Raw genomic sequence first — 22,559 nt, 5'->3', positions numbered from 1 at the left:
CAAATAAACACACAGTTCAGTTCAGTCATTGTTGGATGGGAACACCAAGCAGGCATAGGTAAACAGAAACCAAGGGCGCAGAAACAGGTTTGGTGGTCAGGGACAGAAGGCTGAAGTGTTTACCAGGAATCAGATGAAACAGGCAGGTCAGAGGCAGGCCAGGTCTGCAACGGCAAATATATACTGACTGTAGGTAAGGAGGAACAGGTGGACTGAGTTGCCTTGATGAGGTGGCATGACTGAAGCCAAGGCGTGGGAAAACCAGAGTGAATGGAAAATTACAGACTGAGAGTTGGGTGACTGGACATGCAGAACTGTGACAACAGAGCTAAACAGAGTGTGAATTTTGGGCGTTTAGGTGACTTGAAACAAGACCTGAAAGCAATGCTAATGTTGTTCCATGTCTGCAAAACATGTTAATAGGCAACTATTTGCCAACAAGTTTGCCAGATCAGCTTTATACTGTAATAATATGTCAGTGATATGTTTATATTCTGTTCTGCCACCTCCAAGTGGCCTAACAATAATGTATTACTGCTTAAAAAATAAATTATTTTTGTCGTTTTCATGCATTCCTAGTATTTAGGTAACCACATTTGGGAATGCCGAATTGCATGATTGACATTGGCATGTTGTATTAGTAGTTTATAGTTGAATAAATAATTGAATAATAAGCCCTATATGGTCACAACATATGACAAACTTCAATACATATTCTTAAGTATTTCCACTGCTGGGAAAACCTTGCTGTACTGATGCAGGACAGATGCAGTGTGGATGAGTACTACAGTGGCTACTCGTGCAGGTGCCCGCCATTTGTTTCAATAAACCAGGAATGAAACCATTACTGTACATTTCAAGGTTAGCCTCTAAGTGTAAGAAATGATAACAATTTATATTAGGAGGATTGTAAAAGCATGTGTGTGTGTGTGTGTGTGTGTGTGTGTGTGTGTGTGTGTGTGTGAGATAGCAAAAGAAAGAGTAGGAAAGAATGACTGAGCAATTGTCCTACACTAAGTGCCTGAGGTTATGAGCAAACGGCAAGAGTCTATAAAGTATCAAGGGGTCCAGTTAAGTATTACTAAAGAGACTTCCTTTGCGCTCTTGTGTATATTCGCGTGCACGCATGTGTTCATGTGTGCGTGGCCGGGGGCTATGCTTGTGTAAATCCTCAAGGTCTCCCTGGTCACACACACAAGCGTGCATTTATCAAATGACTCTCAGCGGTAATCATTTCCTTGGGGTGAAGGGTAAATGTGCTGTTAAACCTAAACTCTGGCTTGTCATGTCCATCAGTCTTTGTATGCCTAGTCGGAGTGGGCCTTGAACATAGCTCACAGCCGCCAAACATCATTAGTTCCATACGCACTTAAATAGAACAGTACTTTACGACACATGAGGCACGTTGACTCTCTGTATTTTATTTATTTTTTTGACTGGATTGCATTATTCTTTTTTTTAAACCATTTCCTGCCTGCTACATAGTGCCTTCTGTTTTGTTCACAGTGCATGTCCGAGTGCCCTATTTTTCATCCATTCTCTTCCTCCTTTTCCTCCTCGGTCAATCTGCAGTCTCTTCTCCTTTCTAAATAAGCATTGCGTGTCCTGCTAGATGCATTTTACACAATAGAACTGATGAGGCGTGATTCTGAAATAAAATGACAATCAGGAAGAAGACTGATGAAGATCCCGGAAGTCTACTCACCGGCTGAGGATGTATCAGATGGCGACTGCAGTGACTGGAGTGAAAGGGGCTCCCTGAGACATGGTGTCAGAATGACTCACAATTCCCGGAAGAGGCTGTTGAGACAGCAAGAGAAATTAACAGCTGTGTCTTAATTGATTGCACACGCAACGTCAAGCACACATTCTGTCTCAAGGAAGCACATCTTGGCATTCTTGAGACAACTTAGGAAGAATGAACCCACATTGGCACCCTTGGATTTAATAATCACTCCTTGGTCCCACCTTTATCCTCTTCTTCCATTAATCACACACAGGTTATGTTCCTACGTGGGCTCTCTCTGACTGTTGGGGAGACCTATCTGGTGCAGTGGGAACTGGAGCCGAAGGAGAACAAACGCTTTGACTGCCATCCAGAGGAGCATGCAGATGAGGCTAAGTGCAAGGCCAGAGGCTGCATCTGGGAGGTGAGGGGTGACACAGATGAGGTTCACATGCAAAAAAAAAAAAAAAAATTCTGTTTTCTCTCACTAAACAACTGGATTGTTTTAGAAATCTGCAAAAATCTGATAAGGCTTTCTGTCCCCATCAGCCAACCAACATTGAACGTGCTCCATGGTGCTTCTATCCAGACGACTATGGCTACTCCATCACAACATCCGAAGAAACCAACTCAGGCATCACAGTTGATATCACTCGGAACAAGAAGTACAGGAGCAGTGGTCGTCCAGATTCACCAGACATTGACAAGCTCCGTGTTGAGATCAGATACCACAGCAGAGACATGCTGCAGTTCAAGGTGTGTGTTTGTGCTAGTAGTGGTGCATTCTCTTGTATATCATGACTATTTTTGCTTTATTTCCATGCATCCATCTTGCTTGCGCTCCCTCCCTGTCCAGATCTGGGACCCAGCCACAGATCGTTATGAGGTTCCAGTGCCACTGTCACTTCCCACTCTTCCTGAGACTGACGAGAGCAGGAGGCTTTACAGGGTCGAAATTACCAAGAACCCATTCGGCATCCAGGTCATAAGGAAAAGCACAGGAACCAAGATGTGAGTGTTTCAGTTGTACAAGTGGCTCAGGTGGACTGAGGTTGTTGGTTTGAGTTCGGGATATTTTATTCTGTATTTTGAGTTTTGGGTTTATTACTGTTGTTTTCAGGGTATCTGTCCTCAACCTTTCTGAAAAACAATGTGTGTCCATGAAGTTAGCTTTTAATGTCAATGTTGTTTTTAATGTTCTAATGTTGTAAAGTTCCAGTTTCACATTTGGATTTTTTTAATTCTAAAAAAAATAATAATAATAATCTTACTATATAATGACGAAAACTCTGTCTGTTCCACGTTTTTCTCCTCACTGACTTGGTCAATCCATGTGAAATGAGGCACAGTGGTAGAGGGTCATGGGAGGATGTGAATGAAGCAATATTACATCAATTGGCCAAAGGGGGGCGCTATAGCAACCGATTGAAATTACAAACTTTGAATGGGCATATCTCATGCCCCATATGTCATAGAGACACAAAACTTTGCACAGAGATGCCTCTCCTCATGAGGAACAAATTTGCATCAAGAACCCATAACTTCCAGTTATATAGATTTTCCACCATTTTGAATTTTTTAAGAAAAAAACAAAACAAAACTTCAAATCGATCTCTTCCTAGGAAGTTTGAGCGATCTGCATGAAACTCGGTGAACATAATCCAGGGACCAATATCTAAAGTTCCCTCTTGGCAAAAGTTGGTAAACTTACTAAAACTGAGCTTCTATAAGGTAATGAATATTGCGGAGGACGTGGCTCATCACATAAAGGTGTATAACATCTCAAGGGTTTCACCGATCACCACGCAACTTTGTAGGCATATGACCACACATAATCTGAGGGGACCCCTCCATTATTGACCCCATCAAACAAAATGGGGGCGCTACAGAGCTAATTTCTTATCTAGGCTTAACCGCCATATCGATTTTTACTAAACTTGGTAGATATGTAGAACAGGACGCCTCAAGGTGACTGGAGAAATTGGCAACTGGGTGGCGCTATAACAACAGAAAAATGCTTAACAATGGCTAAAATGTGACCGATCACTGTGGCTCCCCCTGTGGGTTTTTTTTTTTTTAAATTTTGGTATGACTAAGTCATGGTATGGTATGCTGTAGATAATCACGGAATTGTCAGTGTGTCATTCTGTCAGTCAGTCATTCTGTCTGTCCCACGTTTTTCTACTCACTGACGTGGTCAATCTATGTGAAACTGCACATAGGTATTGAGGACTGGCATAGGTAGAAGGTGACAAAGCTACCAATGGGTATGGACTAGTAACTAATATTTTCAATTAATTCTGATGTGTTCAATAATGACTCCTTGTTATTGGGACCTCTTAAAGAAGATGGTGGTGTTTAATATATAATCAAATGATAGACTGTCCTGATCATTAAGGTAAATTGATATGCATCCCATGCTACATTTTGTCTCCATAAGCACAATGCAATCCCTCCTCACTGTCCCTGAAATTGGCCCCTTCAGGGTGGTGATTCACCAGGCAATTTTAGGCAATATACATGCTCCCGTTAACAAGCAATGAAGTGAGACATGGGATAAAAACTCTATTCAACTATTTCCAGGCAAGAAATCTTTTCTTCCTGTGAGATTAAGGTAACAATGCTGAGTCAACTCCTCTGGCACTGTTACCCAATCAGATAGGCTCAAGAAAGTTGCCCAGTGTATGAACGCCTAAAGTAGTTTCCTCTTGTTCAGCAATCGCGATGATGTCACACAAAGCAGTGGAGCGTCAGAGAGTCTTTTCAAAGCATATCTTTAAGCAAGGGTGACATTATTTTGCAGTTAAGCCTTCCGCGTCTTTTTTTTTTCAGAAGTGTCAGTTGAAATTTTACTAATTAAAATTTATGAAGTATGTTGAAGGGATGCCTGCAGTTCCTGCGGGTTATTATGCTTATTTGTGTCAAACATATTGTGAATAACTCCCTTTGACAATAATTCCCTCTCCTCCTCTCTCTCCATCCTTTATTGATTTAATCCTCTGTCACTTTTCTCAGTTGGGACTCCTCTGTGCCAGGTTTCACATTCTCAGACATGTTCATCCAAGTGTCTACTCGACTGCCATCAGAGTTTGTCTACGGCTTTGGAGAGACGGAGCATCCTACCTACAAACACAATCTCAACTATCACACCTGGGGCATGTTCTCCAAGGACCAGCCTCCTGGTGTAAATATCACACTGAAGCACATGCATGCACACACTTGAAAACATCAGTGCAGCACTCGTCCTTATCAGATGCATCTGTTGTGTCACACTGCCGTTGATGCATAGCTCGCTAACATGGCATCTGTTTAAAAGACTGTTTGACTGGTCAGGATTTCCATGAACAAATTTTGACATTGATCTAGAAATGTTTTCCCACATCCTTTTCAAAGCATTGGCATCTTCCATCAAAACCAATCTTGTGCTTGTTATTGCATATGCAGCAAAGCGCCCTGCACTGAAAGTCTTTATCATCAAACCCTCTAGAGACTGCAGAGGTGACTTGTAAACAACCTTCCAGCACAGTATGTAAACTCGTCTTTCTCACATTCGTGTCACTTTGATGTGGCGCCGTTGATATGAGCAGCAGTTATAGAGTGTCATCGTGTTTTCCCTACTGGTGTCAAGCCCAGACAGGATGAGGTTTCCACCTGCATCAGCATTATCAAGCCTAATTGCTGAGCTGTCAAGACAGCTCCACAGGGTTCAGACAAATGTTATGGGGCCCCTCGGAGAGCAAGGGAATTAGAGTTAGGAGAAAAAAAATAAGAAGGGAAAGCGGATGAAAATGAGAAAAAAGTATAGAGCAGACAGGGTGACATGGACTCTGTATTTACACAGTCTTTGATATATTAATATTAAACCGGATGAGACAACACTTTAAATAGGAGTTTGCGACTTAAATACATTTTTAGGTCAGAGTCAGAGAAATCACAGTCACACTAATACGTGAAGCATTAAATTCTAGTCACATTACTCAGAGAATAACTAAATCCACATTTTTTAAATTAACAAATTATATTTAAAGTCACTTTATTACAATATTAATTTATCATATAGTAGTCTATAGTGTACAAATACAATACAGTAACTGTCCTCTTGAGCCCCTTAAAAATCTATGACAGTTTCTGGCACGCCACAAACCCAAACTACGAGGCAGCAGTATGCAGTTGTAATGTGAAAAGACATGGAAAGAGTGAGTGTGAGCAACTGACAGTAGTAGTAATAAAAATACTACGACTCATTCATATCTGTCACTCTCAGTTGCCTCTGGTGCACCTGCTAAGGCCTCACGTCTTGCCTGGCAGTGAAGGTGGAGACTTGGACATTTGAAGTCACTGTGTCGGCTTGTTTAAAGAAAAGACGTTTAACGATCGTGCGGGTGAATTGCAGGCCGTGTTAAAGCTAAAACAGGGTGTGTCTTAAAGGAACACTTCACCCACATAATGGTCATCTGTATATCAGTTACTCACACTGTGTCATGTCGGATTCTTGAAGAAAACTTTTCTCACATGCCTCCACAGTGAGTGAAGGATCGAAAAATGGAAAAAAAAAAATCTGGATGAAGTGGCGTAAAAGGGAGGAGGGCATTTAACAACAGCAAAACTTGATCAAAAAATTACTGCTTGATAATTCAAGTATCTATTTATTTATTTTCTCCAAAAACGATCTAAAAATACACATCTACATAAATCCAACATATTATTAGTACTGATAAATTGACCTATTCATAAAACCCATTTAATTTACGGTACACAACATTAATGACAGGCTAACTGTTACCCATGAATCGCTGTACAATCATGTGAGCTAGCTAATGCTAAATTACTGTGCAGCAATGTTTTTCAGACTCTACAGCACCTATACATAATGACAAGGTGAACTAGTTACATACTTTTGCAACATATTGACCAGTTAGCTGTATTATTATTCCAAGTGTACAGACATTCTTGTGAGCCACAGTGAATCGTTATGTACGTTTTTGAGCAGAAACTCTCATGCTGCCATGCTGCAACTGCTGCTGACTTGGGCGAGTGCAAACGAGGGAAGACCTGAAATCTTTTAGTTTTAAACAATATATGTAAAAGGGGGTCCCTGTTTCATCTCTGTTCTAATGTGTCTCTGGCCTGAAAAAGGTTAAAGACCACTGTTTTAAGTCGACAGAAAGCACTATCCAGGTAACTGACAGCACAGGCCAAAAAATGTTCCTCCAGAAGACATAAGGACCTTTTTTCATATGTTACCTCACACAGTGACAGCTTACCTGCTCCGAACCGTAGTTGTGAACACGCTGGCTTATTAACATTTAATTAGCTTTACGTGTTATTAGCTGTTAACTAGCTTCTAGTGCTCTGGGCCACTCTGCAGAGGGAAGGATGGCGAGGCATTCGGGAGCCATTCACAACAATGGCTTTATTGCAGTCTTGACCACAAAACAACTAACATGGCCTTCTCATAAGGTTGAACAGCAGCCCTGAGCTTATCTAGACACTGAATTCTGATGACTAATATCACTATTTGCTGCTTGCGTCTTCACCATGACACCCTGAGAGAGCTGCTTCCCTCCATACACATCACACCCTCACAGGTTACACACAAGGCCACTGCCCTTGTGTAGGGTAGGAATTTCTCCCATCTAGTGTTGAGATCGTATATTACATCAAACGGATAGCACACTCTAGCGCCTCACTGTTTCAAACGTGTATTGCAACAACAGTAGCTGCTGTGTACCAAAAAGCTATGATAACATTGATGAAACCATGTCATCCGATACTTCATGGAGTATTCATTCAGGCTCCTACACAGACACACACGACGCGAGTTGACAAACCCCCTCCTCACCATGCTGGCTGTGTTTACAATGTAGGACTGTTGGGGCGGGTGTAAATCGAAACGAACCAATCACGTCTTGTCTTTTGACAACTGTCAAGTGGCTCAACCTCACACACCTCATCCCTCTCCTCGCAACACTGCGTCGCTAACAGCTGTTAGCGACCAGCGCTGCTAACAGCACTAACAGCGCTAACCGCTGTTAGCTGTGATTCTCCTTCAGCAGCTCTCTCCACCTGGGAAAGGCTACCCCGATGTTGACCCTCGTTTTTTGAAATCGCCGGTCATGTTGCCTTTTTGCCTTTTTTCAAATGCACCGGCACTTGTGACTAGCCTGCTTGCTGCTGCTTTTCATCACTCTACCTGCAGGCGGAAACCGGAAACCGACAAGTGAAAATGTGTAAGGCGATTCCGTATTTCTCAAGTACGTCCCTGTACGTACCTGTATTTTCAAGATGGCGCATTTACAGGATGAGACACCGGTCGCAATGTATATGTAAATGAGAATTTCGGAGCTTACAGACATACTTAGATACGCTGATGGAGGTAAATACACATGTGCTAGGACACACGTTTGACTGCAAAATTTGTTTGTCTCAAAGAACAACTGAAATTGTTACACATAGTGCCTTTAAAGCGGAAAAAGGGTGAGCCGGTAACACATACATTGTTTCACCATTTACAAGACCTCTCTACCAGTAACATGTACAAACAAAAAATGGGTAGACATTTTCTGGGTGTGGCCTTGCAGTGGAACCATTTTAACCTTTCTTTAAAAAATTGGCTTAGGTAACATTGTCAACAGCAGTGGCCACTGATTGTTAAGCTAGCAACACCATTGCTAGCTTTACTGACTAACAAACAATTACACAGAAACAAAGAGATCATTTCAAAAGAACAGACAAAAACCCAGCAGGATACTCGACGTATGCAGTGCAGAGCATATCATCTGATTCTGCTCTCATGGGTCTTTTTTGTTCAAAATCTGCAGACATAGCCACAAGGATACACAACTGCAGCAACATGAAAGAGAAATATGTTCTGAGGTTGAATACTTGATAGTTGAGGAAAACTTAGACTTTGTAGTGTACTCTGGGGGGATATCTCCAGTCATTAACTAGGTTGTGTGCCATAGAATATAAAGGAGAATATAAATGTGAAATTTTATAAGACACAGACTAAATTGCTTATTTCAAATCCTGTTTTATTCAGAGGAGTGTTCACAGTTGAACTATTACAATCTATGCAAATGTACCCACGATGAGTGTGTCTGTGTCCATACATGTTCACTGGGAGGGAAGAGTCAAGAAAGACCGACAGGGAGAGACCAAGAACACTGTCACTGGCTGTCACTCTTTGTTAGCGGATGAGCTAATGACCTTTCTCCTCCTTGAGTCAGCCATCGCACCATGTAGCAGGGCCACAAGGACACACACACAGACACAGACACACACACACACACACACACACACACACACATAGCAAGAGAAGAACACATCCAGACGAAGATGACACAGAGACAGAACCAGTCCTCAGAGCCATTATATTACAGTTTAACAACTTCTTATGAACCAGAAGGGGAGGAGGCTGATGGAGTGTGACGTGCCCATGAGTTTTAGTTGCAGGGTTGGTGACATCTGAAAGTGGCAGATTTCCTGTCCCCCGCCACCTTTCTATCTGTTCCTCTTAGCCCGGTCCGTCTCGTTCCATCGTCATCTAAACCCTGAAGACAACAGTGGGACCATCATAGTCGTTACTGAAGGTGCACAGCTCTGAAACTCAACTCATTTCCACTAGAACAATATATTGTTATATATGCATAATTACTGAAGCATGCTGCAATTTTCACAGAAAAAAAATGTCTGCCTTCAGCAGGTTTAAATGGAACAGTGTATAAGATTTGGGGGATTTAGTGGCATCTAGTGGTGAGGATTGCAGATTGCAACCAGCTGAAATTTCTACTGGTTAAAATTCCGTTAATGTTTATTCTTTAGGAGGTTTTTACAGAGTCAAATTATCAGCAGAGGTCTCTTCATCTCCAAAAAAGAAAAAAAAATGATTTGGTTATTTAAATTTAGTAAAAACACTAAATAAAACAGTTTCACGTTGAAAAAATCTGCGTCTTTCTGACACTCTTGTTGCAAAGGGGCTGCTAACTACTGTGGCTAATGCTAAAATTCAAATGACCCTATCTAGAACCAGTGTTTGATTTGTCTGTTCTGAGCTACTGTAGAGATATAGGTGTGCAACATGGCAATCTCTGTGGACAAGGACTCGCTCCCCATATGCATATAAATGGCTCATTCTATTCATTTCGGTTTGGTACACACTTTTTCCGTTCCCACTGTGAAAAGTTGTGGATGGTACCAATTCAACCATTCCTAATCATCCCCATCTTTGGTCCCCCCTCTGTTGGGGTACCTAGCACACAGATCTGGTACTAAAAGGTGGAGCTGTGAACACTGCAGTCCGTTGATTGGTCGATGGCAGATGGTCACTCTGCTCAGGGCTGAGTTGCGACTGGTCTTGTAACCACGGTTCACCATGGCAAGTTTTACATTAGTGAACTATATGTTTTGCTGCCTCTTGCAGTAGCTGTAGTCGGAGAAAAAACTTGATTCACTGGAACGTCTACTTGTAATATCACTCAGTGCATGAGTTTTTTTGTATCTTGGATGACACAGACTTTTAGTAATGAGTGGATCTTCAAGCGTTTAAAATATATATTAATGTCAACCTGATTAAGTGAACTGCATATTCGTATCCTCACGTGGAAAAAAAACAAAAAAACATAGGCGAACATCAATCCTGTGGGCTCCGGCAACACTAAACCACTGCGATTACCTGAGAGGGATCTAATGCACAAACCTGCTATTTTTAAATATCCCATCAAGAGAGACTTTTGCTGCAGCCTGTTCTATTTTGTTCAAAAAATGTTGACAAGCAGTCAAGTTCTGCGGACAATAAACGAGGTGCAGACGTTACAAAGTGATGAGGAAATACAGTGAGTGCTGGTCAGAGTAGTGAGTGACAACAACCCCACCCACATTAGGTACTGTTTGTGCTGGAAATAGGTGGACCTGGGTCTAGGTGCCATGTCTGAAGGGTTACTTTTGGTTCCAAAGGTACCATACCGAAAGTGTTTAGTTAAAACGGGGCTTAAGGTAACAAAAACAAAGCAATTCTAATTTCCAGGTGATAATGCACTAAAGAAAACACTTATTATATTATCTTCCATTTCTGCCATTGTATCCCCCTAAATCCTCCCCAGTGGACCTTTAAGAAGGCATTATAAACTATTTTTGAAAAAGCACATTAGCCAAACTGAGCCTGATAACCTCTACACTTCAGTTTTGTCATTATTTTTAATGATCTGTAGGCTACATTTAGGACTTCCTGATATTGTTATAGCACCCAACTGCAACTCAAATACTTGCCCCAGTTCCCCGTTGATGTTTTCAAGCTTAAGCCAGAGGAATTTTTGAGGTATTTTGGAGTACTTTGGGTGCTATATCACAGAAAGTATACTGTTTATTTCAATACATGTTTCAGTCAGTGCATATTCATTTGCATAGAGGATACTTGTACGAATATGTTTTCCCCCTGCTTTTGGGGAAACCGTTGAATGTCGACAGCACTGGGAGCAGGCCCATTGGAGCAGCGTTGTTGTCATACCTGTGAGAAATGTCCTGTCAGGTGTAGAGAAAAATGCTCATGAATAACAAAGTGGCGCGCAAGCAAACATTACAGTCGTCTGAGCCAGAGAACAGACCAATTCTTCAATCAACATTCACCCGTCTCACACTTTCTCCCGCATTCTTACTCTCTGTCTCTCTGCTACAGTACAAGATGAATTGCTACGGAGTGCATCCCTTCTATATGGGCCTTGAAACCACGTCTGATGCTCACGGGGTGCTGCTGCTGAACAGCAATGCCATGGGTGAGAGAAATGCTTGCACAAAGACATACATGCTTGTACATGCACATATGCCATATGCAAATGCAACCCACCACTTTCACGCACACACATGATCGCACTCTATTTATTAATTTGTTTATGTGATAGGGACACAGCACATCAAAGAGCAAGATGTAAACATGCCAGAGTTAGCAAGAATGCTAATTTACATCTGCAAAAACATTGAAAAAGGACAAAAATACATTAAACAACATGTCAAGTTAAAAGTGATCAAAGTTCTGGTTTGCTCTAAACCAGGGGTGTCAGACATACAGCCCAGGGGCCAGAGCTGGCCCGCCAAAGGGTCCAATCCGGCCCACTAGATGACTTTGTACACCTAATTTTGATGCACTTGTGAAGGCTAAGAGGTGCCAGGTTTCAGGAGCAAGTAAATACTTCATGTAAAATGCTGCTTCAGAGGCTTTTCCACCCTGACCAGAACACAGCTCTCTGAAATAACAATGAATACTTACTGTGGTCATATTTAAAGATATTGAACATATTTTTCTGAGGATATCGCAGGCTGATCATCATTTGTTTTCTAAATGGATGGTTATTATGCAATGGTTTTCCTGGTCCGGTACCCTGGAAGTCTAGAGTTCTCGCGAGAGCACAATTTGAATTTGCTCAGCGAGTCACTTTGGCAATTTGTAATGATGCTCATTACCCATGCCGTTGGAGCCGAGCTGCACCAATCACATCGGTGTATCTGATATAGGCGGGCCAGAGGCGAGCTAAACAGATGACGACAGCGCTGCGACGACGAAGTCTGGAATCAGTCAGTAAACATTGCAAGATGGCTATGGATGAACATTAGTTGTTTGAAACGGCTTTGGCCGCTACAATGAACGAGTTAGACTTGGCTTTTTCTCTAAAACAGGAACAGAAGATGGCACTCAAATCTTTTCTTTGCAAGAAGGACGTTTTTGCTTTTTTGCCGACCGGCTACGGCAAGAGTCTAATCTACCAGTTAGCTCCGTTGGTAGCTCAGCGCTAAGTATTGTTCTGATTGGTCATAGTGTTATCCAATTACGTGCAGTGATATTTTCAAATGCATGCTTGGTGCCGCCCCTCGAATTGGGCCATTTTCATTACTCATAGCCAGACCCTAAATCTTTCTAGATTTGGGTCTGGATTTCCAGGCTACTGGTCCGGCCCACATGAGATCAAATTGGGCTGTATGTGGCCTGTGACCTAAAATGAGTTTGACACCCCTGCCTTAAGCCATTGTTTGAAATGGATCTTAAACGTGGGATGTGTATGGCACTCCTATTGAGCAAGCAGTAGGCCATTTCAATATGTACTTCCCTTCACTGACAGCACAGTTTGTTCAAATGAGGTGCACCTATATGGCACCTCACATAATTACATATGAAGGAGACGACTTTCCATAGTTTGAGCAAATGTCATTTGACAGGGAGTCTTATATAAGGCCAAGACAGCACAATGCACACTTTCTACTCATCTCTGCCTTTGTATCTTTACAGACATAACAGTAACACACTTAAAAAAACAGGCAAATTAACATGCATTACACATACACACAGGTACTGCTGTGCTTATACATTTCACATTTTAAGAGCTGAGTTATTTATTCTGCATAAAGCTCTTCTAAAGCAATTTCATGTGGTCTAATTTAACTGTCTTCTTGAAAAAGTTGAAGAAATACCAAGTTTTTTTAATGCAGTTATCTTAAAGAGGCTCATACTATATATCTATGTTGTTCCACATCTCTTCCTGCCTCCCCACTCTGTTTGCTTAGTCTTCAAGTGCTAAAACATGCATGTGGCACACATCCTAAATGAGCATGGACACACAGTGTACATACCGCTTCGTATTCATTTTTAATGTTATTTGCTTTGTGTCCAGATGTCACTTTCCAGCCTACTCCGGCTTTAACTTACCGAACTCTGGGAGGCATCCTGGATTTCTACATGGTCCTGGGACCTACGCCTGAAATGGTGGTGCAGGAGTACACTGCAGTAAGTCTTCTCGGACTTGTGGTCTGCTTGTGTGTGTAACTGTGTGCATTCGTGTGTGCTCCTGCGCCTGTGCGTGTGTGCGTGTGTGTGTTTTGTGTCTGGCCCTGGGCCGCTGTTGATGGACTGCAGCAGCTGGGAGTTCCTCGCTTCATTGCGCTCTCTCATTTAGCCTATCTAAACACACACACACGCACACACACATACACATACACACACACACACACACAGACAATCAAACAAACACTTTATGGACGCCGTCCCGTTTTCCTGCAAAACAACTTTTTCTGTGCTGAACTGTTTTGACTTCCTTGTTTGTTTTTCTTCTTAACAGCTGATTGGACGACCTGTTCTACCTGCCTATTGGTCCCTTGGGTTCCAGCTCTGTCGCTATGGTTACGCCAACGACACAGAGATAGCAGAGCTATACCGAGACATGAGGGCAGCGGGTATACCCTATGTAAGTTCCTGGCCAAATACCTTTTTGGGATATTTAAATTAAAGATAACAGCAGCAACAGACACAAGAGTACCGAACACAAAATAAAAATAATAAATAATAATAATAATAAATAAGTAAATGCATAAAAAAAACACAACACACAAAGTCCTCATCCCTTATGTTAAAGAATAAGAGAATATTTTGGGACACACTGCCGATGCTGCCCACTTGCATCATATACATTTATATTTCAGTATGTTTTCTTGCTCATGCCGAAACACTGATTTCATCCCAACACAAGGAATCATGTTATTGCTCATACATACGGATGCAATCTGATAGCTTCTTCTTGTCCACTGTAGGTCATACACTATAGAGACATGTACTCAGTGGAATAGACTGAGCTCAGTCCAACACAATATCTACCCATATATTACCACAGAATCCACTGTATACGGACAATGACTACATAAAACTAAATTAGATGAAATAAGTTATTGGGATAAAGCAAAATAGAGACATTGACTTCATGGATTACTTTGGTTTAACCTAATAAAATATGACCTCTGATATCATTTGAAATCCATTCAATTGTAGGTTTCACAGCGCCTCCAGACGTTTCCAGTTTGTACCAGAACCTGTAATTTTCTCTGACAGTAAAATCTGGGGTTCACATTTGAATAACAATATTCATCTGGGACAGCATTGTGTCTGACATGGAAACAGACCAGGATCCCATCCTCGTCATCATGCAGAACGGAACACAAGAATTTCCATTGATAATCAAGTGATCCCCTAAATGTGCTTTCACAAAGGCCTAACCTGCAAGGTGCTGACGCCAGCCAAAAAGAATCCTGCATCATTAACTGGAATAAAAGAAGCAGAAAATACAGCTGCTAACAAAAGCTACACGGCAGCTAAATTAACAGAATGAATTACCCAGTGTTTCTCAACCTGGGGGTCCTGACCCCCCAAGGGGGTCGCAAGATAATTTCTGGGGTTGCCAGATAGTTGTGGAGAAAAGAAAATTAAATAACATATTTGGGACTGGGGAAATCTTTTTGAATTACTCTGCCTGTACCAGTGATATAATTAGCTTTAGAGAAGATTTTATTGAGTGTGGTTGTGAGAGTCAGTACCGGCCTTCATGTCATTCACCAGCTTACAAAAGTGCCTTCAACAGCTCGTCCAGGCTGATGGCAGCACCCGGGAGGTCCCTCCTGTTTGCTTCAGGAGCACTGGAGAGATGCAACCAAATATTCCTGTGAATCATATTTTACATGTGCATGCATTGATATGAGTAACGGAGGTTTGGGGAGGGCCTATTCACAGGCCCTATTAGGGGCCCAGCCATTTCTGGGGCTGGGCCTGCCAACAAGGAGATGATGTTGGCCGTTACCGACACCTGTTAAAACTAAACAAAACTATTATTATCACAGGACAACATTATTATTATTTATTTATGTATTTTAAACAGAGCATTCACAATAAATACTCAGAAATCAGCAGGGGCAGGTGCATAGAAACAGCTGTTTACATTGGTTTGCAGGTCTTTCTCTTTTTCATGTGTCTATTAAACTTCTCTATATTTCAGTACTATAAACAGAATCAAACCTACACACGCATCCCCTAATTGAGCCATTATCTTCACCTTTTCACAGCAAAACGCCCACTTGCTTAGCTGTGGGGCTTACAGTAATCATGTGCCACAATATTTAGACACCAAAACGCAATAAACCACATGCAAGCATACAGTGCATCGACCTGTAGATATGGGGCTAAAAATATATATTTAAAAAAAGAGGTGCAAACAGTTTATGAGCAACTAATGTGTTTGCATCGAGGTGTTGTGCGAACATAACCTCCCCACTCTCATATCTCAGGTGCTGCATACCATATGTTAAGAGAGGTTTCCACATTTATTAGATGGAATCTCAACACTGTAACAAAATGTTCAGTGGGAGTTAACAGTTGCACAGAATCCCTTAAAAGGTTTCCTTTGTTAAGGAAAAACGTTAACTCACAGAGATGTTAGAGAGGTACAAGTTTCCATGGAGATTGTTTGTTTGACTGGACTCACACTTGTGATGTCTATTATCGTCTCACAAAGTTGGCGTATGGTTAGATATTGGAAAAATGGCATAAGAAAAGAAGACAAGAAAACCATATAGGTTAGGGGAGGAAAAGATTATACTTCTAGAGGAATACAATCATAGAAAGCACAAACTACAAAGTAAATTTGATCCACAGAAACAGAAAGCAACTGTAGGAAGAAATTGCAATGAAAATTAATTCAGTCAAATCTATGGTGTAAAATCAAAAGTGTGTCCATTGGGTTCTCCTGGTCACAGAACACTCTCGGGGTGTATTTGTTTTTTTCACCTATCGCCATAAACTCGGTCATGTTGCAGTGAAGAGGTTTTGTTTTAGATTGCTACCTTGCTTTGGTTGCTTTGGTGTTTTGTGCAACGGTCTAGGGGTTCCTAAGGTTTAACACACAAGGAGAAATCCCTAAATACTTCAGTGAACACTTAAAGGAAACCTTAAGGAGAAGACTTAATGGTGTTTCCAACACATTCTCACTCCAACCTCATCACATATTGATGTTTTGGTCATGAACTTTCCACGTCCACATACGACGTGAAAGGTACCCTGGGTGCTTTGGTTGTTGACGTTCTGGGACACCGTGTGAAGGTCTCTTCTTTCAAGATGCACTTCATTTTCACAGGAAATTTAACGTTAACATTGAGTATCTTTCAAAATAAACGCACTATGTCGGTACAACACAGCTAATTGACATTTTTTTCTCCTTCAACAACAAACACATGGTTGGGTTTAAGCAACAAAAGGAAGTGTTTAGGTGTAGGAAAAAAGAAGGAGGGTTTGGCTTTAGAATATTATGGGACACAAACACCGCTCTCCCAGGTGAAAGTCGATGTTTGTTGAACCCATCCACCACCCCTCCCACCTGCCCCACTCGGCCGGGCGCCATTGAACTATAACAGCAACTGGCCGCATATCATGCCAGCGTTAAAGGATGCCTTGTTTTGTTGGTATCTGACACCGCAAGTCACTACCCAAGTGCCGGATTTCGATGACTTCAGAGTGAGACCGTGCTCATGTTTCATGCAACTGATTTTATTTTGAGGAAACCTTTAGTAGGACTTTAAGAAAAATCTTAAATATAGTCCATGGTGTTTGGTGCAACCGGCCCCAGCTCTTTACCAGCTGCTCAGTTCTGGGAGATGAAAATCTATGTCTCTTACAGTGATTTTGTTATGCTGATGGCTAATTTAATACAGGAAGATATTACGCTTCAAATTATCCCTCTGTGTATGAATTCCTGATGATATTTTTGGCAAAAAAAAAAAATCTAGTTTACCTTGAGTTAATTTGAGTTTGAATTTCTGTCTGCTGCAGGATGTGCAGTATGCCGACATTGACTACATGGACCGTCAGCTGGACTTTGTTCTGGACCCAGAGTTTGATGGACTGCCTGCTCTGGTTAACCGCATGAGGGGAGAGGGCATGAGGTTCATTTTCATTCTGGTAATGGCATTATGTCATAAACTATTGATACAGTCACATGATTGGGTACCCAAGGATCAGCAACTATAGGGCATGTGTAAATTTTACATAGAGACATAAGAAATAAAGCTGAATGTTAAATTACTGAGTCACCAGCCAGTCTCTACTACATACTAAAGAGTTGTGTGTATTTAATTCCAGGATCCAGCCATCTCAGGCAATGAGACACGTCATTACCCTGCCTTTGTGAGAGGTAAAGCAGCGGATGTCTTCATTAAGTGGCCCCAAAACATCAGTGATGAAATTGTGTGGGGGAAGGTAAGAGGGGTTGGATGTGGATTTTTGTGGGATGAGATCAAAAACAACAGACTAAATAATGTGTATAGTAGTACGGTATAATTTCTACATAATGTGTTTGGGTTTTTTTTGGCAGGTTTGGCCAGATTACCCCAATGTCACAGTAAATGAAGATCTGGACTGGGATACCCAAGTAGAGGTACAATATTTTCCATATTACGTTGACACATAACACTTCCTGTATTCACATATTCTATTCATAAAGTGCATGAGATCTTTAAGACTTGGTTGGTCAGTTTAGTTTTCATTTGACTGTCTCATTTCCAGTTGTACAGGGCGTACACCGCATTCCCTGACTTCTTCCGCGATGAAACAGCAGCGTGGTGGCAACAAGAAATCAAGGACTTCTACAAGAACACAACATTTGACGGCCTTTGGATTGTGAGTGACCTGAAGAAAACATTTTAATAAAATCATTACCTCATCCTGCGTGATTTTCTTTTCACTTTAATTTCTGTGTCATCTGTAGGACATGAATGAACCTGCCAGTTTTGTCCACGGCACAGTCGGAGGAAACTGTCTTGGCAATCCTCTTCTAGAGAACCCTCCGTATATGCCACGTAAAACACACAATCCTATGTTTTGTTCTTCTTATGTTGTGATTAGAATGTAAAGCCATGATGTCAACATTAGGAGTATGCCTGCAAATACTTTGTTTGTTTTCATGTGTGCGTCCATCCTTAAAGCGCTGGAGTCCAAACATCGTGGCTTAAACCATAAGACCCTGTGCATGAACAGCGAGCAGATACTCAGCGATGGAACGAGAGTCAGACACTACGACGTCCACAACCTCTACGGCTGGTCACACACCAAGCCTACCTATGAGTAAGTGAATTATATTTGTGTGCCTGTCTATGTGTGTCCAAATAAATGTGTTTGTATTGCCTAATAGGTGAGATTAAGCCTAATAAGCCAATCCTACATCATCTGAGTACAGTCAGAAAAAGAAAAGAGAAGAGGAAGAGCTCAGCAGCTATCATCGCAAAAGCTTTTAGGAGGAAATTGCAGCCACAGGAAACTGATATCTTCCAGCTATCAACAGAAATACAGTCTCATCAAATCTTTCTGATAATAATCACTAATGTGAAACTGTATTGGGCCTTGTGGTGAAATTTTCCTCTCACCACAGGGAGGCCAGATTGCAGAGTAAGCTACAGAAGTGCCCAGGGATGCTCGGCACCACTGGGCCTTGAGCCCAGGTGCTTTATTGTAGGAATTGTTTCATTTTTAGCACCGTGCTGAATTTAACAATCGCAATTAATTGGCTAATTCACTTCCAAAATGAATGTACTTTATTTAAGGGGGGAGAAGACACTTTTACACTCTATGTGTTGTGAGTTTATCTACGTCTCTGTGTTATTTGGAGGAGTAAAACAAAAGTCTCTCTTCTCTTTGCAGCGCCCTGCTGAACGTAACAGATAAAAGAGGCATAGTGGTGACAAGGTCCACTTACCCCTCTAGTGGAAAATGGGCTGGACACTGGCTGGGAGACAACGCTGCAAACTGGGACCAGCTATACAAATCCATTATAGGTACATACAGACATACACAGAACACGTATGAGAAGGGGTTGATGTGACAACACAATCATCAAAATAAAAGTTGGCATTGTACGCTTCTGCAACCACAGATAAGTAAAAACCGTCTGTTATTTTGGAGCAAATGCACTCACCGGCCACTTTATTAGGTACACCCATTCAACTGCTTGTTAATGCAAATAGCTAATCAGCCAATCGCATGGCAGTGACTCAGTGCATTTAGGCATGTAGACATGGTCAAGACGACCTGCTGAAGTTCAAACCGAGCATCAGAAACCGAGCATCAGAATGGGGAAGAAAGGTGATTTAAGTGACTTTGAACGTGGCATGGTTGTTGGTCTGAGTATTCTACTGGGATTTTTCATGCACAACCATCTCTAGGGTTTACAGAGGATGGTCCCAAAAAGAGAAAATATCCAGTGAGCAGCAGTTCTCTTGGTGAAAATGTCTTGTTGATGCCAGAGGTCAGAGGAGAATGGCCAGACTGGTTCAAGATGATAGAAAGGCAACAGTAACTCAAATAACCACTGGTTACAACCAAGGTCTGCAGAAGACCATCTCTGAACCAACAACACGTCCAACCTTGAAGCAGATGGGCTACAGCAGCAGAAGACCACACCAGGTGCCACTCCTGTCAGCTAACAACAGGAAACTGAGGCTACAGTTCACACAGGCTCACCAAAACTGGACAATAGAAGATTGGAAAAACGTTGCCTGGTCTGATGAGTCTGGATTTCTGCTGCCACATTCAGATGGTAGGGTCAGAATTTGGTGTAAACAACATGAAAGCATGGATCCATCCTGCCTTGTATCAACGGTTCAGGCTGCTGGTGGTGGTGTAATGGTGTGGGGGATATTTTCTTGGCACACTTTGGGCCCCTTAGTACCAACTGAGCATGGTTTAAACACCACAGCCTACCTGAGTATTGTTGCTGACCGTGTCCATCCCTTTATGACCACAGTGTACCCATCTTCTGATGGCTACTTCCAGCAGGATAACGCACCATGTCACAAAGCTCAAATCATCTCCAACATGACAATGAGTTCACTGTACTCCAATGGCCTCCACAGTCACCAGATCTCAGTCCAATAGAGCACCTTTGGGATGTGGTGGAACGGGAGATTCACATCATGGATGGACACATCTGCAGCAACTGTGTGATGCTATCATGTCAATATGGACCAATATTTCTGAGAAATGTACAAATGCAACATATCTTTGTTTTGCAGGAACGTACAATGCCATTCTTCTGGTAACTAGGCTGGATGTAATCAATGACATGATTGCAATCTGTGCAATGTAAAGAAGAAAAATGAATCTTTTTTTCTTTTTACATAACTCCCCATTTCTTTTGTTCTACAGGCATGATGGAGTTCAGTCTGTTTGGCATCCCTTACGTAAGTATCATCATCTGATCTTGGTTTTGACAAGACATAATCTTATTGATGTGACCTTGTCCTCTCTAAGTAGATTACAGCGGCCTGAGTGATGTTATTTTGTTTGCTAGACCCTTTGATCAAAGGACATCTTGAGATACAATGTGAAGCATGTCATTACAAGCCCCACCCCAACCGAGAGGCCCAACGTTAGTCCGTCATGACTTATAAAAACTATAAAACTTAAATTTTTATACTGCTGTCCTGGCTTGCTCTGATTTTGCTAGTTTGCCCCACTGTCTCTTTGTGTTTATTTCCCTCCGTCTCTCTCCCCTACATACTGTCCTTCTGTCGTCTCTCATCTCCTCAGTGTGTCTAATAATAATTATAACCTGACACCTCATCGATCCCTATATGGTAAATCATTTGCATGGCCCCGATAAAGCCACAGGGTCAGATACACAACATCGGTCACACCTGCGGTGTCTTGCTCAAGGACACATCAGAAACATGATGCTTGCAACAACAGTAGAGTGATGCCAGTTACTGCGGTTGAAGGGTGCTCTTTATAGTCACACCTGCACCCTGGTGCCCATCTATCTGTCCATCTCTGTTTCCTCACACACATACGCTGACACTTTTTTGGTTGTCCCTCTTTTTCAGACCGGTGCAGACATATGTGGGTTCTTTAATGAAGCTCAGTATGAGATGTGTCTTCGCTGGATGCAGCTGGGTGCCTTCTATCCATACTCACGCAACCACAACGGCAAGGGCAACAAAGTGAGTTAAAACAATGTGAGAAAAACACTCACAAAGAAATGTACTTCAGCTCTGTTAGTTTTGTACATTCAAGCTAACTTGACTAAAAGAAGACTTCGCCGGCAAAGTGACCATTTGCTTATCTTTTACTCACCGTATTACCTTGAATTCATAAAGCCAACGCTGCCTCCACAGTGAAGAGAGAATCCGAAAAACATGAACATTCTTCATGAATTGAGGCAAAACGAGTCCTAATTTAATAACAGCAACACTAAATCAAAACACAACCTCCCTAACACATACATTTTTGGTTAAACCTTGTGATTTAAAACAGTTCCACACAAACAGCGTCACACACAGACGAGTAGCACACCTGGGCATGCACAAGCGTTTAAATTTGGCTTGAGCAGAGTTCAAACACACAGGGCAAAGATGTCTTTACAAAGTCAAGGTAACAAGTGGTGACTAAGTGCTTTGAAAGAAAGGTCATTGTGCAGGTGAAGTTTTCCTTTCGGCTCAAAATGACCAACAAAATGATGTGAATTTTTTGCAGCCACAAACATTTGTTAGGGTTTGCTGTAATGCTGGAATTCAGCTCCTGTTATTGTCAGGGAATTCTTACCAAATTTTACTCCCATTTCCTGGGAGAAATACTTGAACCTCAAAGAGCAATTCTCATTCAGTAGTTCTGGCTGAACAATGTACCAAATGGATGCATGCTTCAGATTTTTTTCTGCTACTTCATGCAGTATAACCCTCAATCAAATTTAAGACAGTGTGCCCTCTTATAACTACTTTGACATATTAAACCTTGTAATGGTAAAACAGGATATTCTGCTGAGACCCTGTGACCTCCTATGAGGACATCACATATTGGGTTTACTTGACCTTATACTTCATTCTACTTAAAGGGAAATTTTGGTTTATTTCAACCTGTCTCCAATCGTCCTAAATTTGTTTCAAGTGACTAGTGACATAAAAATAATAGTTAGCATGTTAGCCGTTAGCCTAGATACAGCCGGGGCGCATAGTAGCGTCAGACCTGTTAAAACGTAAGTGAACAGGC

General features: G+C 41.7%; 1 protein-coding gene across 1 annotated transcript in view; it reads left to right on the top strand.

Moving 5' to 3' along the window:
* The window catches only part of si (sucrase-isomaltase (alpha-glucosidase)), a 112,770-nt gene that overhangs the window by 65,149 nt on the left and 25,062 nt on the right, over window positions 1-22,559 (top strand). The window contains exons 25-40 of the mRNA XM_050069993.1: window positions 2,001-2,150; window positions 2,276-2,482; window positions 2,583-2,737; window positions 4,742-4,910; window positions 11,400-11,496; window positions 13,384-13,496; window positions 13,828-13,953; window positions 17,355-17,483; window positions 17,664-17,780; window positions 17,896-17,958; window positions 18,087-18,200; window positions 18,289-18,379; window positions 18,506-18,644; window positions 19,218-19,351; window positions 20,721-20,755; window positions 21,398-21,514. Coding sequence (XP_049925950.1) covers window positions 2,001-2,150; window positions 2,276-2,482; window positions 2,583-2,737; window positions 4,742-4,910; window positions 11,400-11,496; window positions 13,384-13,496; window positions 13,828-13,953; window positions 17,355-17,483; window positions 17,664-17,780; window positions 17,896-17,958; window positions 18,087-18,200; window positions 18,289-18,379; window positions 18,506-18,644; window positions 19,218-19,351; window positions 20,721-20,755; window positions 21,398-21,514 — 1,956 coding nt within the window. The remainder of the gene's footprint in view (window positions 1-2,000; window positions 2,151-2,275; window positions 2,483-2,582; window positions 2,738-4,741; window positions 4,911-11,399; window positions 11,497-13,383; window positions 13,497-13,827; window positions 13,954-17,354; window positions 17,484-17,663; window positions 17,781-17,895; window positions 17,959-18,086; window positions 18,201-18,288; window positions 18,380-18,505; window positions 18,645-19,217; window positions 19,352-20,720; window positions 20,756-21,397; window positions 21,515-22,559) is intronic.

The sequence above is a fragment of the Epinephelus moara genome, chromosome 2, assembly GCF_006386435.1.
Source record: "Epinephelus moara isolate mb chromosome 2, YSFRI_EMoa_1.0, whole genome shotgun sequence".
NCBI lineage: Eukaryota > Metazoa > Chordata > Actinopteri > Perciformes > Serranidae > Epinephelus > Epinephelus moara.
Note: the sequence above shows the minus strand (reverse complement) of the source record. Positions and strands in the feature narration are given on the sequence as shown.